Source organism: Equus caballus, chromosome 23 (assembly GCF_041296265.1).
Source record: "Equus caballus isolate H_3958 breed thoroughbred chromosome 23, TB-T2T, whole genome shotgun sequence".
NCBI lineage: Eukaryota > Metazoa > Chordata > Mammalia > Perissodactyla > Equidae > Equus > Equus caballus.
This window is the reverse complement of record NC_091706.1, coordinates 48,014,532-48,030,939: the sequence shown is the minus strand read 5'-3', so window position 1 is coordinate 48,030,939 and position 16,408 is coordinate 48,014,532. Positions and strand designations below refer to the sequence as shown.

At 36.6% G+C, this 16,408-nt stretch overlaps 1 protein-coding gene across 16 annotated transcripts in view; it reads left to right on the top strand.

The window, feature by feature from the left end:
• FREM1 (FRAS1 related extracellular matrix 1) overlaps positions 1 to 16,408 on the top strand; it is a 145,451-nt gene that overhangs the window by 66,824 nt on the left and 62,219 nt on the right. For 13 of the 16 annotated variants that reach the window (XR_011431765.1, XR_011431764.1, XR_011431769.1 and 10 more), the window contains 5 exons: positions 2,801 to 3,053; positions 7,254 to 7,448; positions 8,525 to 8,710; positions 9,803 to 9,999; positions 13,756 to 13,978. Coding sequence is in view for 6 of the 16 variants with exons in the window: in XM_070249083.1 (XP_070105184.1) it covers positions 2,801 to 3,053; positions 7,254 to 7,448; positions 8,525 to 8,710; positions 9,803 to 9,999; positions 13,756 to 13,978 (1,054 nt within the window). In the remaining 10 variants the exon portion in view is untranslated. Of the gene's footprint in view, positions 1 to 2,800; positions 3,054 to 3,177; positions 3,423 to 7,253; positions 7,449 to 8,524; positions 8,711 to 9,802; positions 10,028 to 11,602; positions 11,762 to 13,755; positions 13,979 to 16,408 lie in introns of those variants that run through there. The other 3 variants (XM_070249086.1, XM_070249090.1, XR_011431770.1) reach the window with 3 other exon arrangements.

The following is a 16,408-nucleotide window of genomic DNA, read 5'->3' as shown; positions in this document are numbered from 1 at the left end:
TTTTAAGTATTATACTTGCTGGCATTTCCTGAGTACCTATCTGTGTCAGTCATGACACAGAGCCCCTTCCTTCCATTTTCCCACTTAATCCCCATGATGGCTTTTGAGGTCTAGATGATGAGCAGTGTACTTCACCTTCAAAAAGGGAAATTTTCTTTATTGACAGATTTTTACATACAGTAGGCCCTCCCGCCCCCTTACCCACAGTTTAGCTTTTGAGGGTTTCAGTTACCCACAGTCAACTGAGGTCCAAAAATATTAAATGGAAAATTCCAGAAATAAACAATTCTTAAGTTTTAAATTGTGTGCCATACAGAGTAGTGTGACAAAATCTCATGCCATCTCGCCCAGGATGTGAATCATCCTTTTGTCCAGTGTATCCACACTGTACACACTACCCACACGTTTGCCACTTAGTGGCTGTCTGGGTTTTCAGATTAACTGTGGTGGTATCATAGTGCTTGCATTCGAGTAACCCTTATTTTACTTCATAATGGCCCCAAAGCACAAGAGTAGTGATGCTGGCAGTTTGGATATGCCAGAGAAGCCATAAAGTGCTTCCTTTCAGTGAAAAGGTGAAAGTTCTCAACTTGATAAGGAAAGAAAAAAAATTGTGTGCTGAGGTTGCTAAGATCTAGAGGAAGAATGAAGCTTCTATCTGTGAAATTGTGAAGCAGGAAAGAGAAATTCATGCTAGCTTTGCTGTCACACCTCACATATGTGTGTATAGGAAAAAACATAGCATATATGGCGTTTGGTACTATCTGCCGTTTCAGGCACACGTTGGGGGTCTTGGAACATATCCGCCATGGAAAAGAGGGCTTCTGTATAGAGAAAGCTTTTCTGAGTTCCTTTTTTTCCTGAAGAGCAAATTTCAGGGCAAAAGATACCCAACCCTATCTTCCATCCATGACCATCTGCTTCTTAATGACAATAAGCAGTACATTTGAGGAAAACAATCTGTTTATTATTACCTTTTAGACAAAAGGGCATGACTTTTGAAAGCCAATCAGAGGTACAGGGAATTTTGGACAACTAGGTGTGACTTTTTCTAATCCAGGAGGAATGTTTTTAATTCTGTTGCCTTTGAATTTTATTATCCATTTGAAAGCTGAGGCTCTTTTGTGAACTGCTGCAAAATGGTCATCATGAACTCAATGGTGAGCTTCCTCAGACTGAATCAAGAACAATAATAAAGTCTTTAATGAATCCACTCAGAGAACTTGAAGAAAGATATTGCTTCCTAATAAGCCAGTAGAAAATAGAATGTTGTATATGTTTTTTTAATTTACCTTTGATTAAATAATTAAGCCTAGGTTTGCATCATTCCATCTTTTTACTCATTAAAGGAAAGTGTCAACATAATATCAAGCATATTTGTTGTAGAGTTGTTATCCTGTTTAAATAGCAGAGTAATCAGGGCATATATACATAATTACATTCATTCATTCATTTATTTATGCCATAGATATTTAATAAATGTCTTCTTTTTGCTAGGTCCTGGGCTAGGTGCTTGGGGTATGATGATGAACAAGACGACAATGTCCTTGTACTTTTAGAGCTTCAGGCAAGGCATGAAGACAGGCATGAAACAGATTATCACGGAAATAATTGATTAAAATATGGATCTGTTCTACAATTAACAGATGCTAAAAGAGAGTAAACAAGAGAAGTCCGTAAATGAGCCTGAGGTGTCAAGAAGTTTTCCCTGAGGATTCCAAATGTAACTTAAAGGAGGGGGTAGCCAAGCAAAGAGCTGAGGGCGGAGCATAGGAGACAGGGGGCAGAGAGATGGTGCGAAGACCTGGGATGTGAGGAACGCAGTGTCTTGGGGTGAAAATAGAGAGGGAGCATAAAGATACCCCATCACATGAGATGCGGCCGAAGACATCCTAGGAGAAGCCCTGGGAAGCCATTGAAGTTTCCTGCAGGCAGTGACTTGATGAAAGCCACATTTTAAAAAGATTACTTCGGCTGACTTGTGGCAGGAAGGAAATTAGGGTTGAGAGTGTTCACAGGCCAGACTTGATAAATAAACGTGCAGCACACACCCCAGGTTGTGGCAGTGAACTCAGGGGGGGAATGTCCTTTATTCCTATTTAGAAGACACATTTTTTCAAATTTCTACCTCATCTTGTAAATTCAGAGAGCCAGTGTGATTTCATGTTGCTTTTCTTTCCTTTCTTGGAGCTTTATTTTCATGACAGTGAGAAAAAATGTTTTACCAAGTTGAAAACTGGCATTGATTTGATGGTTATAGAGTTTCAGATTTAACTCAAAATGTTTGAAATGCAGCTGCTGCTTATTGTAAGTCCAGAGAAACTTCCTGGGTGGGAGGAAGTTGAGGGTGGAGGAAAGCTTTGTAATCACCAACTAATTTGAAATATAAATAACTTCGATGTGGTAAATGTAAATGCATCAGACCACAACGACCAGATTTCCTCTAGAATATGTGTGAATTTAATGTAGGAGGATAGGGACTTTGGTGAAGAAGGCATTATATTATATTTATATTTTGTCTGTTTCGAAACAAACGAGAGCTTTGAGTCCCAAACCATAACCGTACTACTCTCCCATTCCTAACTACAATGTCTCTCGTGTGGGTCATTTCTTGCAAGATGGTTCATATGGGGAAAGTTAAAAGATATGATGGACTCCTTGGCCAAATTCCACGGCTATTGTTTCACATGTTTGCAAGATTGAAAATGCTTGTCATTCTGACTATGAGCTATGGGTTACCAGTTGGGCAATCTGTCATTGCTTTCTTTTTCTTGGAAACGTGTGTTTTTTTCCTGCTTAGGTACTCCCTGTAAATGATGAGCCACCAATCCTAAAGGCGGACCTCACTCCCATGATGCATTGCTCAGAGGGCAATGAGGTGATCATCACCTCTGAATACATTTTTGCTACCGACATAGACAGTGATGATTTGAAACTGATGTTTGTGATCGCTCGAGGACCTCAGCATGGGGTGGTGAGGAGAGCTGGAGTCACAGTGGATCAGTTCTCTCAGGGAGATGTTATCTCAGGGGCTGTGACCTACAAACACACAGGTAAGTGATAGTTTTGTGGCCAGTCCAAGTAAGGGCATGCAAGCAACATGACAGAGTCTTAACTCCACCCCTTGCTGTGGGTTCTGATAATCTAACAATCTTAATGTTTGCTTCCATTAAAAAGCAGCAGCAGCAGCCTGTATCCCAGTTTTCAAGTATGATCACCTTATTTAGAAGTATGATCTCGCTAGAACAATGAATTTCAAAGAGTGGAGAAAGAGCAGATGGTATTGCTGCTCAGTTCTTGATGCTTCCACATAGGCCTTCAACGCACCCTGGGTTGTCCTCATCACTTTTGGTCAATTTGAAGAGGACTTTATTTGACTATCACAGCTTCTGGATTCATAAATCGTAACAGAAATGCCTGTAGTAAGTTCTCTAAAATAATTATATTATTAATTTTAAAAGTTTACTGATCACCAGCTAGCTCCTAAGAAGCAACTGGTCTGCTTTTTAGTTCCTGAAAAGCAAAGAGGATGTCTTATGTTTTGTGTACCTTTCCCACAGCACACAACAGTGGTGGACACAGATTGGAGATACAGCGAACGTTTGTATATTAGCATTATGCTTACATTTCTGGCATCACATTATATGGTTACCCAGGTGGCATTTGTTCCCCACGTAAATGTTCAAATAAAGAAAATATTAAAGCAACATCTGATATCTGCAAGGCACTGTGGACCATAAAAGAGTATAATCCAGATCCTGCTGTGAAGGACATTTGATTTAAATGAGTAGACAAAACCCATTCACATGCAGAGATGACAGTATGATACATGCCCATATCAGCGCCCTGGTACATCTTCTGAATTCTGGGTTGAGGACACTTCATCAATAATAATACCATATGCTTCCCCTAACTAACTTTTTATCACACTTGATTATGATTTCCTGTTTACTCGTCCATATGCCTCCCTAATCTGTAAATCCCATGAGGGAAGTACGATTGGGTATGTAAGCCAGGTGAGTGGTGCAGAAAATAAGAGCTATCAGAGTTAAATCACTTTCTTATTTCAAGAGACATAGAGAAAGAATACAAGCAGTGTATTCCCACTGGGAAAGAACTCAAGGAGGGAGATTGAGATAGCTAAGGATTAATTCGGAAATGGGAGAAGACATTTTGAAATAATGTTTTTCGTATGTACTTTGGAAGCAATGAGATATTAGGGTACCAGTTGTTTCATGGCCAATTAATCAGTGTGGGGCATTTCAATCACTCTGCCAGACATCTTTTTTCTCTAAATGGTATCTCCTTGTCTTCTCATCTCCGTTTAGTCTTAGGAAAGCATTCAGTGGTTATTTCCTTGTCCTGGGAAGTGTAGTCCACATGTTTGATGTCTCTCAATAGTTCACAACTCCATGCTTTTTTTTGGATTTCTCCAAAGGATCTCAAATAGAGTGGCAGAAAGGGGATCCAAAGACCAATGATTGTTGTTTTTTTACATAATTTTAACATCTTTGGCAGGCTCGTGCAGCATAGGTGAATTAGGGGTGAGACGAATCTGTCTTCTCTTCCAATGCCTTATTCCAGGTGCAAGACGACATGTATACAGATTTATAAATCTCTTCTAGAGTGATGGCCGTGGAAGGGTGTGTTAACGAATTTTTTTCTGGAAGACCTAGTAGTACTTTGGGGCAAATTATTTCAGATAGATGTGCTTTTGTTATATTACTAAACTAGAAGAAAAACTGTATTCAAAGGATGGCTTGATAGTTAAATGTTATGTTTTCTTGTAATGTTCGCTCAGTTACTCAATTGGTGGTTATTTAGCACTGTGCTAGGACTGGTATAAAGAAGCATAGTAGAACTGTAGGATCTGAAGTTTCAGTGACTTATGTGGTCCTGCTCTTGGCTTCCAAAATACATTGATTTTTATAGGCCACCCGAGAATAATTTTTTCACCATTATTTTATTTGTTTCTTATGATTATGAAAATAATACATGCTCATTGAAGAAAACTTGGAAAGTATAGAAAAGTATAACGAAGTTTTGAAAAATCACCTTATTTACCCCTCAAAGATAATCACTATTAACATTTCAGTATTACAGCATTTTATTTACTATTTTCTAATCATAATTTTTAACATAGTGGCAGTTATGTTGTATGCACGGCTTTGCAGATTACTTTTTTCATTTAGGTTATCACCTAAAAATGTTTATAATAATATTTATTAAATGTTATAAAGTTATCATAAACATGTTTTAATAATTGAATATTTTATGATATAAAGTACATTACTAATTTGCTATTCTGTCAACATTAAACAAGAAGTCATTCAAAATTTTCCTTTTAAATAACACTACGATTAACAGTTCTAAGTATAGATCATGTCCTTAGACTATATTCCATTTCAAGGTGAGGAATTCTTTCATCCATGTTGTAGCCTTTTTTGTGACTTAATGCTCAGCCTACTTTTCTAGCTCACTCTATAAATGTACCCTATACTTCCATTATATTGAAATTATAGTTACTGAATGTATTATGTTTACCTCTTTTCTTTTAAGCTGTCCTTTCTTCCTAGAATGATTTTCTCATTTCTCTTTTGGATTCCCTCTCCCTATAGGTCCTCTCTCCTACCTCCCAATTCTCTGCCTTATCTACCTGGTAAACTATTCATCCTTTAATGCTTAGTACAAGCCTAGCTAAGCATCTTGAAAGACTTCTCTGACTTTCTCTGGCATATGTGCCCTGCCCCCATACCATTGTCAGCCAATATTCTCACCCTCTTCCACCCTCAGCAGCTTTTACATAATCAGGCTGAGATATATGAATTTTCAATTTAATAGGTAAGAAATGGCTTAATAGTGGCAATTTTATATGGTTCTGCTTGATAGATACATGTATCTGTGATATTATAACCATATTGCATTTCTTTCTCTACCATTAGACTAGGTCAGCACCTGACACGTAGTAGGTCCTTTGCTTTTTGATATTCTTTTGAAACATTTTTGACATTTTCAAAATGTCTTCCTTTTTCTCTGCTAGAGCATGAAGAACACTAATTGTCACCTGGTTAGGCATTAAATATATATGTATCAAGTGAATGATGAATAAATATGCTTTAAGCCAATTTGTTTTTTATATATATGAATAGATGAGAGGGCTTCTTTCTTTTTTACTTTTCCTAAAGTTGAAGGCTGATTGTTTAATTCTAATTCTTTCAACTTCAACTCTAGTTTTTCCAAATAACCCAGTTTTCTCACTCTTTAATCATTTGGTTGCTTAATAATATCATCTCTAGCTTTTCCTTGTCTTTTTTAAATAAAGAGAATGATGCCAAGCACAATACTCTGTAGATTTGACCGGCATGTCTTGTGAAAGAGATGAAGCCCCTGATCTTTTGTCTCCTAGTCTCATCAAAACTTCAAACATAATTGCTTCCCTCTTGGGACTTTCAAAGTGATGCATGAGAATTACCAAAGTCACATCTACAGGACTTTTCTGTCCCCAGATAGCGAGCACTCCTAGCTCTGTGCTGTTAATTGGTAACCCAGGAACAGATTGTCCTGTTCACTGATAAACCATCTAATCTTCTTCCTCTCACTGCCTAAGTTGGAGCCATTTTGAAACCCATAGGTGTAAGCGTTAAAGAGTAACAAGAAAATAAAATGCCACTTCTTTTCCAGGTGCCATTGCTGTTTTTTTTTTTAACACTTTGGCTATTATATAATGAGAAAAACACTGAAACAAAGGACAAAAATGGGGATTATCTTTGTATTTCACCTATCCAGCTTCTTGTGTCTCTCACAACTGCTATGTGGTTGATGGTTGTTCGTTTAAGGTGGTTAATGCAACTGGGCAGACAATTACCAAAGGGACAAGGGTGACTTCTGTTCTCCCTGAGATTGGTCCTAACACTAAACAATTATGAAGGAAAAAGGAAACCGTCACTATCTAGTTTCGTGTCTTTCCCTTGTTCGTTTGTGAACTGTCACACCCTTGTTAGCCCCATTTTGCCCCTCCATATGGTGATAGATGGCTGGCAGGGATTTCACCAGAGGCAACAGATGGGCAAGCAGTTTTTGCATTATTTTCATGAGTCTATTTAATTTCATAGTGATAAAATTGAGTTTTACATTTTAGGCACATAAGTTCCTTTCCTTGCCATTCTATGCTTGTAGAAGAGGTGTGAGTAGGTTTCATCTTGGTATTCTATATTTTTAATAAGTTGTGTTTCAGCGATAGCTGTGTCTTCCAGGTGGTGAGATTGGCCTGGTGCCTTGTTTTGACACCATTACATTGGTGGTTTCGGATGGAGGAGCTGGCCCTTTTGTGAATGGCTGTTGCTACAATGGACCTCAGCCATCTGTTCCTGTTCATGACTCCTTTCCAGTGTATGATCTCAACATCACAGTGCATCCAGTGGACAACCAACCACCTTCAGTTGCAATAGGTGACAATGCTTTTTCTGTTAAAGCCCTATTATCTCATCTGCTGTCATTTTCGCGGTTCAGTGAAATAATGAACTTTACTTATAGTCAAAATAGAAAATCACCACACAGAATTGCCTCCAATAATTTCTTCAACACAAATTTGTGGAAAATTCTAAATCCATAAAAGGTTACAGAGCAGAATTTACTTGTTGAAAAATTTAGGTAATTCTGTCTGGAGATAGAATGCAAGTGTGTACGTGAGTGTGTATTTGTTTACGTGTTGGGATGAGGACAATGTTGGAATCCTCAAATTTTCTGGTTTTATTTCACATAGGAAAATATCACTTGCCTGCTGGAGAGAGAGTAATTTACTTTATCCATAATGATTTCTATTAGAACAGAATGAGGATACCAGAGAGACCATTTATATGCGTTTAACCTTATTTGCTGTTTAGAAAGTCATCTCTTCATAGGCATTATGTATATGTCCTGTCTCTCAGAAAAAAAATGCAAGCATATGTATGAATGTTATTATAATTTGCAAACTATCTCCCAAGCAATGTTCTGGAAAGGAAGCATTATCCCTACAGAATAATTAAGCACCAAGGCATGAAAAAAATACTCGTTATGAGTACTTCATAAAAGCTTGCAGGCAATTAACACTCTGACAAACAGAGGTAGCAACTGATCTTGAAGAGTACATAAACCACATTTAGTGGCTTATCATTAAAACCATTTGGCAATTCTTATTTTCATTTGTCACATCTATAGAGACACAAGGGAAATCATAGTTCCTTGCGGATGCCTAAAGGGCTGTACTGGAGCATTTAGCATTTCTGCCGTCTTTCCATTATTGTCTGACTTGCTTGTGTAAGAAAAAAATGTAATTCCATAAGTCAAATTAAATTCCACCCAGTACCCCTGAATATTTTCACTGTAAGGAGAGTTATGCCAAAGGAAATGAACATCTCCCAGGGAAGGATATTTGCATATGGGAGGTTTCTCTGAAGTGGAATTTCAATCACTCCCTTTGTCCTCACTGTTCTGATTAGAGGATTTCACACTACATCATAATTGTGTTATTATTTGTACGCAGGTACCATGTTTGTTGTAGATGAGGGGTTCTCAGCAGCCCTAACCGTTAACCATTTGTCGGCCACTGACCCTGACACTGCAGCAGATGACTTGGAATTTGTTTTGGTTTCTCCTCCCCAGTTTGGCTACCTTGAAAACACGCTCCCTTCTGCAGGTTTTGAAAAAAGCAATATGGGCATAAGTATAGGTAAGTCACTGTTTGAAGCGCAGCGATAACTCGCCTGTGCTTCTGGATCTGGTTGGCCAGATCCTGCTTCATAACTGGGTAAGGACTGCAAAAATGTTCAAAACACCATAGACACTTAAGGAACTGCTATTATTATTGCTGATACTTTTGAATACTATGGTGTTTCACTTGAAGTTTTTTATTTTGGGATTCCCCATGTGTATGAGTTTACTCCAAAATAAATGAAAATTTCCCCTATGAAAATAATAATTATGAAAATGAATAATTTCTGGGGATCTAATGTATGGCATGGTGACTATATTATACTGTCTACTTGAAAACTGCTTTGAGAGTAGAGCTTTAATTTTCTCGCCATAATAACAAAATGGTAATTATGCGAAGGATGTGTTAACTCACCTTATTGTGGTAAATATTTCACAATATATGCATGTATCAAATCACCACATTGTACACTTTAAACTTACACAATGCTATATGTCAATTCTATCTCCCTAAACCTGGGCGGGGGGAGGAAAGATTAGTTGTATTAAAGGTTACACAATTTATCCTGTGACTAAATGCACAACACAGCATCTTTCTCTTTTGCTTTATTTAAGGCAATGTCCAAATACCTAAACAGCAGATCAGTTAATTCCACCCAATTCAATCAGTTGCTTGACATACGTGTCAAGTAGGCAGATGATTGATTGACTCTTGTTTTGCCATTATATGAAAGAGATGGTCTCTGTCTTATTCAAGCATGACAAGAACTGCTCATCCAGAAGTGGTTTTAATCAAAAGAAGGTCTCACTGACGTTCATTCCAAGTATACGAAGAATGGTCATGAAGTCCCTACATATCCTGGTTAGCAGTTATTGCCCTTCTGTTCTCCATGCAAATTTTAATCCTTCCTTAGGATTTATGGATATCTGTTTTTATGCTGATGGTTGACAGTCATTATAGCAGCCCGCAATAGCTGATTCTTAGGTCAACTGCCATGATGTCTTATTTGCTTTACTGAGAAATAGGCTATGGGGTTAAGGATTAAGGACAAGTAGCTTGAAAAAAAAAAATGTTTTTCTTATTTGCCTGCTGTGTCTTGGTGTGTTCTAGCTTCATTTCAGTGGAAAGACATGAAGGCTTTGCACATTAACTATGTGCAGTCCAGGCATCTGAGGATGGAACCGACTGCCGACCAGTTCATGGTGTACGTCACAGACGGGAAGCAACGGTCTTTGGAGACAACATTTTATGTCATAATCAACCCCACAAATGATGAAGCTCCTGACTTTGTAGTGCAGAATTTTACTGTAAGAAAGATATCAAAATTTTCATGTCTCTCGTCATTTTTTGATGTTTATTTTTGCCTACTCCATTTGCACTTAGTCCAGTTCACCTAGCACTGGCCCAGGTGCACTTAACACATTAAGTTAACGAGGAGTGGGGAGGGCAGTAACCTATGTCATGTAATGCAATCACTTGAAAAATATTAATCTAGTGATGATGATTGTAATGATAGTAATAATTGCCAACATATAGCAAACACGTGGATGCAACTGTAGTTGCGTATATAAATAGGATGAGTACTCATTAGGTTGTAGGTACTATTCCAAACCCTTCAGATGTATTCATATTGAATCCTCACAATGGGCTTTTAGGGTGATGGTATTATTATTGCTGTTTAGTAACTGAAAAAATCAGGCATAAAGAGGTTAACTTAGTGGCCCAAGATCACAAAGATTAGAACTAAATGGTGCAGAGGGAGTGGCTCATAGGAGATTTGTACCCAGGCCATCTGATCCAAGAGCATGCCTTCTCAACCAATGCTATGATGGCAAGGACTCTTAATTCACAAATTACAAGCATCTTTTTTATATAGCTATTTATAAACATACATGAAATGAAAAAAATACAGTTGGGACTATTCTTTTTATGCAGTTTTAAAAATCTTTTCCTATAGTAACATTTCTTAGTTTTATTTAAAAATTCAGGTATATAGTTAAAGTGGCTCATAATATCACCTCTCAGATAATACCTATCTTTAAAAAAATAATAAATGTATGTGGTTAAACAGGTCAGAATGTTGAGCAAAACACACAGTGAAATATGAAATTCTTTCTGTTCAACATCCCCATCCATAGTCCCTCCCCATTAATTGAGTTTTTAGCAATTAATTCCACAAAAATAATTTGAGCACATGCCAATGAGGTGTATGTGTTTATGTGATTTCTCTGTATCTTTTTACTTACAAATCAGAGATCATATTATATCCACTACTCTCTACTTTATTTTTTTAAAAACCTTAATTATGCATATTGGAAATCTTTTCCTATCAGTATATAATTCTTTTTAAACAATTCTATTTTTTATATATGATTATTTAATGGATTATTCATTAAATGGATGAACACAGACTTTGGAGGAAGAGGGATGTGGGTGTTGCTGTTTACTAGCTGTAGGGTCCCAGGTAAGTTATTTCTCTTTACGCTTTTGTTTCCTCATCGGCAAAATGTGTATCAAACCTTCCTTCACGGTACTGTGGTGATCAAGATGGGCAGGCACATGGTGGAGCCTTAATAACTAGGCGCCATTTCTATCATTTTTGTTGTGTGCTGTCTTTTTGCTGACATTGACCAAAGCAAATATTATCTATGTTGAAACCATCATCTTGCCTTATTTTACACTAAAAATCACCAAACTCTAAATGCAAAAGTCTTCATTTCATTTGAATTTTCTACGGAATCTTCATGATATATGGGAGCCACCTCAAGACGAGATTAAAAGCCAGCTCTGCTTTTCCTCTTCTGTTGGCACCTGGGTTTCTCTGGAGAGCAGTTCAGTAATTATGAGAGAGAAAAAACATCTACAAATGATTCCTTCTATACCTACCTCTGTTGCCTTGTCTCTGTCTAGGGTTGGAGTTTCTGAAGTAATTAGGCCTCTGGGAAATTGTCCCTTGCTCGTCTCTGGAAGTAATCATGCTTTTTATCTGTGCGTTCCTTAGAGAAGCTGTTGAAGAGAAACAAATATGGAGCCCCACGTGTTATTAACACAGCTGACATAAAGCTTCAAGTGATTTTTAAAAATAGTTATATTTGTCTTGCTTTCTTGTGAAAAAGTGTATGTATTTTGTATATAGTCTTCCGTCAAGTTGTGCTGTGACTTGCAATAAAATTGAGGTTTTAAAGTTATTATAATCCATTTCAAGCCTGTCTACTAGTGGGTTTCTGCATTTCATGTGTATCTATCTAAACTTTTTATTTGTAATCTCAATAAACAGTTAAATGTGCAAAAAAGAATACCACAGTTTTTCAATAAAATTTCTCATTTTGTGAATTAATTTACCATTTGATAAATGAGAAATGTTGCCATGCAGAGTCCAGGAGTCCCAAGCTCTCTGAAGAAGGATAATTAGAACATATTTTTGGGTTGCTCTATTAAAATTCTTGGAGAAAAAGGCAAGTTACCATCAAAGATGATTTCATAATTGTATCATTGTGCATTAAATTATGATGCCATCTTAGTCCTTAATAAGTAGGGTCAGATAAAAGAAAACAAGCAAGGGCCAGCCCTGTGGCCGAGTGGTTAAGTTTGCAAGCTCCGCTTTGGTGGCACACGGTTTTGCTGGTTTGGATCCTGGGTGCAGACATGGCACCACTCATCAAGCCATGCTGAGGCAGCATCCCACATAGCACAGCCAGAAGGACCTACAACTTGAATATACAACTATGTACTGGGGGGCTTTGGGGAGAAGAAGAAGAAGAAAAAAAAGATTGGCAACAGATGTTAGCTCAGGTGCCAATAACAAAAAAGAAAGAAAGAGAACCTGCATCATTTTAGCCCAAGTATCATATATGGCAGATGATTCTTCTTTATGCAATTCAGTGAAGAATGATTGCAGGAAGGCTCTCTCAATAAGAGAGGCTGAAGAGAAAGGGCATTTTCACAAACCTAAGCCCTATGTATCCTTTGAGGCTAAAATGCCCACTCGGCCATGAAGATATCCTTGGTCTCCTCCACCCTTTTACACTTCTTGTGCATCCATATTTAGTAACACTAGACATTTTCTTCCTTGCATTATAATCACTGATGGACAGGCCTTCCCAATTCCATCTAATTTTGATTTTTTAGAATATTTGTATTCCCCACAGCACGTAGCACAATGACATTGCAGATTCCCGGTAAAGCATGTGTTAAATTTATACACTCATTATTTAGATCTTGCTATATTTCAAAATAGGAAGCAGAAATATTTCTTTGTTCTCTTTATCCTCACTATGAGAAAAAGAAGATCAAGACAGCTAAGTACCATGTCAAGTTCTAAATGACTAGATCCTGCATGAAATGAAAAACATCAGTTCTATTTGTGTTTAAGGGATTATGAAACCTGAAGTGAGGAGTAGGGGAAAGTAGAGAAGTGAGGGGAAAGTAGTTCAGGAAAATTAGAAATGTGAGAATTAGGGAGAGATAAGGACCCCGAATTAAAATATACGCTATGATGCATCCTTCTCAATTGTTGTTGGCTGCAATTGAAATACAGAAGATTTTACTACAATGATAAAAATTAAAAACCTCAAATACCTCCAGTGTGTATAGCAGAGATTTGTGCCATTTCTAAAACAGAAACATAAGAACTGTTACAGCAATGAGGTCCAGGGGGTTAAAATTACAAATTGGGATCTGAAGGTGAAGAGTCTAGACTCAAGTTTACAACCGAACTTCTCTATGGCTTCCAGAAAGCAAGCATCCTTTTGGTTGCTATTTCTCCTGACCTTTGAATTATAAACAATGTATGTATACTGAAAATTGTATGTCCTTTGTCCTTCATGGAAATGAATAAAGTGCTTTGAAATCTTCAGAAAAAAATGTGAAGGAGATTAATAGATTTGTTCTTTTCCTCTAAGCTCATGGTAAACCAGCAGTTTCTTTTTAGGACTCATTATACACAAATCTCATGGGGAATTAGAAATAGGATATCTTAAAATTATTTCTTTAGAACAATTTGCTGAAAGAAAGACAGGTTTTATTTTGCACGTGGCTGACTTTTTGGGCTTGTTTTTGTTTAGGTGTGTGAGGGTCAGATGAAAGAGCTGGATTCTTCCATCATCAGTGCTGCTGACCTGGACATTCCCAAGGACCCTTTGCTGTTCAGCGTCACTCATAAACCACGTCATGGCTTCCTCATCAATGGGGTGTTTAGCAAAGACTTTCCTCGGTCTAAGCAGCCAGCCAACCTTAACCAGAAGCATGAACTTGTTCACAACTTTTCCATGGAACTTCTCCAGAATGGTACATCATGTTCCACTTCTATTCATTTGTTATTGTTGACTTACTAATTGAACCCAGAAAAGATGAGAATAAGAAATAACAGAAACAGGGAGTGAAGAAATAGCACTCATCTACTTTATTCACTTATCCCTCAAGGTTTTCTCTGGGCTCTGGATTAATGTAGGGCATGAAGCCACAGCTAGAGATGGTGGGTAACTGAAAAGGAAATAATATATTTTCTTTCACTTTTAGAGTATCAATAAAAATAGTATTTGTGATTTTTGGTATTTTAGCTCAAGCTTTTAATGTCATAATAAAAAATTCCTTTTTGAAACTATTGAGATCAAGGAACTAAATTGGAAGAGATTTGTCTGCCAAAATTTCCACACTTGAAACAAATATAGAACCACATATAATAACTCATTATTCTCTGGGAGGAGATAATTTGCTCTTTAAGGAAATGACACATTGGAATAACAGCCTGAATTATTTTTTTAATTACTCTTTTAAAAAAATTGATCGTATCCCGTTTTCTACATATAAAAAATACTTTTAAAAATTTGAGAAAAGTGTGCAGTTCTAGGATCTGGAATCACTGTCTACTCTCTCTCCTTCCTGCCTTCACATGTTCTGTTTCCCCAGCTGGGGGCGGGGGGGGGGGAGGGACAGGGTTGGGGGGACGGCTTTTCCCCTCCTCTCTGGGCGAGCCCTACCTTGCCTTCAAAGCCAGTTTACTGTTGACCTTCCCCCAGGAGCCCACCCAGACCTCCAACTCATTCCTTCTCTGTGCTTGCTTCATTTTAGAACTTGTTCAACATTTTTCCTTTTGTCTTTTAATTATTCCTTTCTCCAACTAGAGTGTAAGCTCTCTGCCCCAAAGGCTACTTTGCAATAGCTATACAATGTCATCTCACATCTGAGTTTGAAAAGCTAATTCATGTGTTTATCAGTTTTTACCAATTGCAAAGAAATAAATTCTTGAACTTAAATGATATTACCAAATCAATAACCGTGTGTAGCAAATAGTACAATATATTACAAAGATTTTTTTTCAAATTTAAGACAAAGGAAAAAGGATAGCAATTCAAATTCTATCCTCAAAAAAGTCAGTTTTTTAAAACTAACATTCATTCGTTACTATTAGGTTAATAACCAATACATGCATATTGTGTAAAGTTGGACTATACAGTCGTTTTGAAGAAAAAATTAAAATTGTTCTCATAAATTAATATTTTGGTTAAAATTTAGTGACATTCTCAGAGATTAGGTTTTCACCTTGATTTTATTTTTGGTTCATTTATGGCTACTTTTTTTTTTTTTTTTAAAACTTTAGTATATTCTCACACTTGCCCCTCACACAAATATACAGAATTTATAAAACTGCTACCACATTATGTAATCTGTTTTTTCTTACCGATTATTATAAGCATCTTCTAACTTTTTAAATATTAGTTGAAAACATGGTTTGTGATAACTACAGTGTTTCATTGTATGGATATGCTGTGCTGTAATTTTATATGACTATCTCTTTTCATTTCTTGATCTTACAAGTTATATGTCAATAAATGTATTTTACATATATTTATGTAACAAATCAGTGCACATCTCTTACTATTTCTTTTGCATAAATTTTTATAATGAAATTACTTCATAAAAAGTGAGCATTTATAATACTTTTAGGAACAAATTGCCATTGCCACCATGTACATAAGCATGCCTATTTTCCTAATCAATAATGGGTATTATTTTCAGAAATCCTCAAAAATTCAGTGGTCAATAATAATATCTCCTTGTTATCTTGATTTGAAATTTTTCGATTATGACTGAGATTGAACATACTTTCATGTTTATCGATCATATGTTTCACCTTTTGTGAGTTGCCTGATAATATGCTTAGTCCAATTTTCCATTGATTCATATTTCTGTATAAGAGATCATTAAACATTGATGTTTTATGTTTTTGTCACGTTACAAACAAGGTTTTTCATATTTTATATGCCTTTTAATTCACATTTTTAAGTACATAATTTGAAAATCATGAGTAGTAAAATTTGTTGTTATTTTTCTTTACACTTTTTTCTTTTGTTTTTATGTTTAGCAAGGACTTCTAAATATAGAAATAAGATATTTACTTGTATTTTCTTCTAAATCTTTTTAAACAGGCTTGTTGAGAAATAATTCACATGCCATGATATTCATTCATATGATAAAGTGTACAATTCAGTGATTTTTAGCATATTCATGACCATAGTCAACGTTCATCACCCCAAAATGCAAATACCATATCCATTAGCAGTCATCCTCATCTCTCCCTTCACCCAACCCCTGGCAACCACTCACCTACTTTTTGTCCTATAGATTTGCCTATTCTGGACATTTCATACAAATGGAATCTGGGATCTTTTGTAACTGGTTTCCTTTATTTAGCATAATGTTTTCAAGACTCATCCC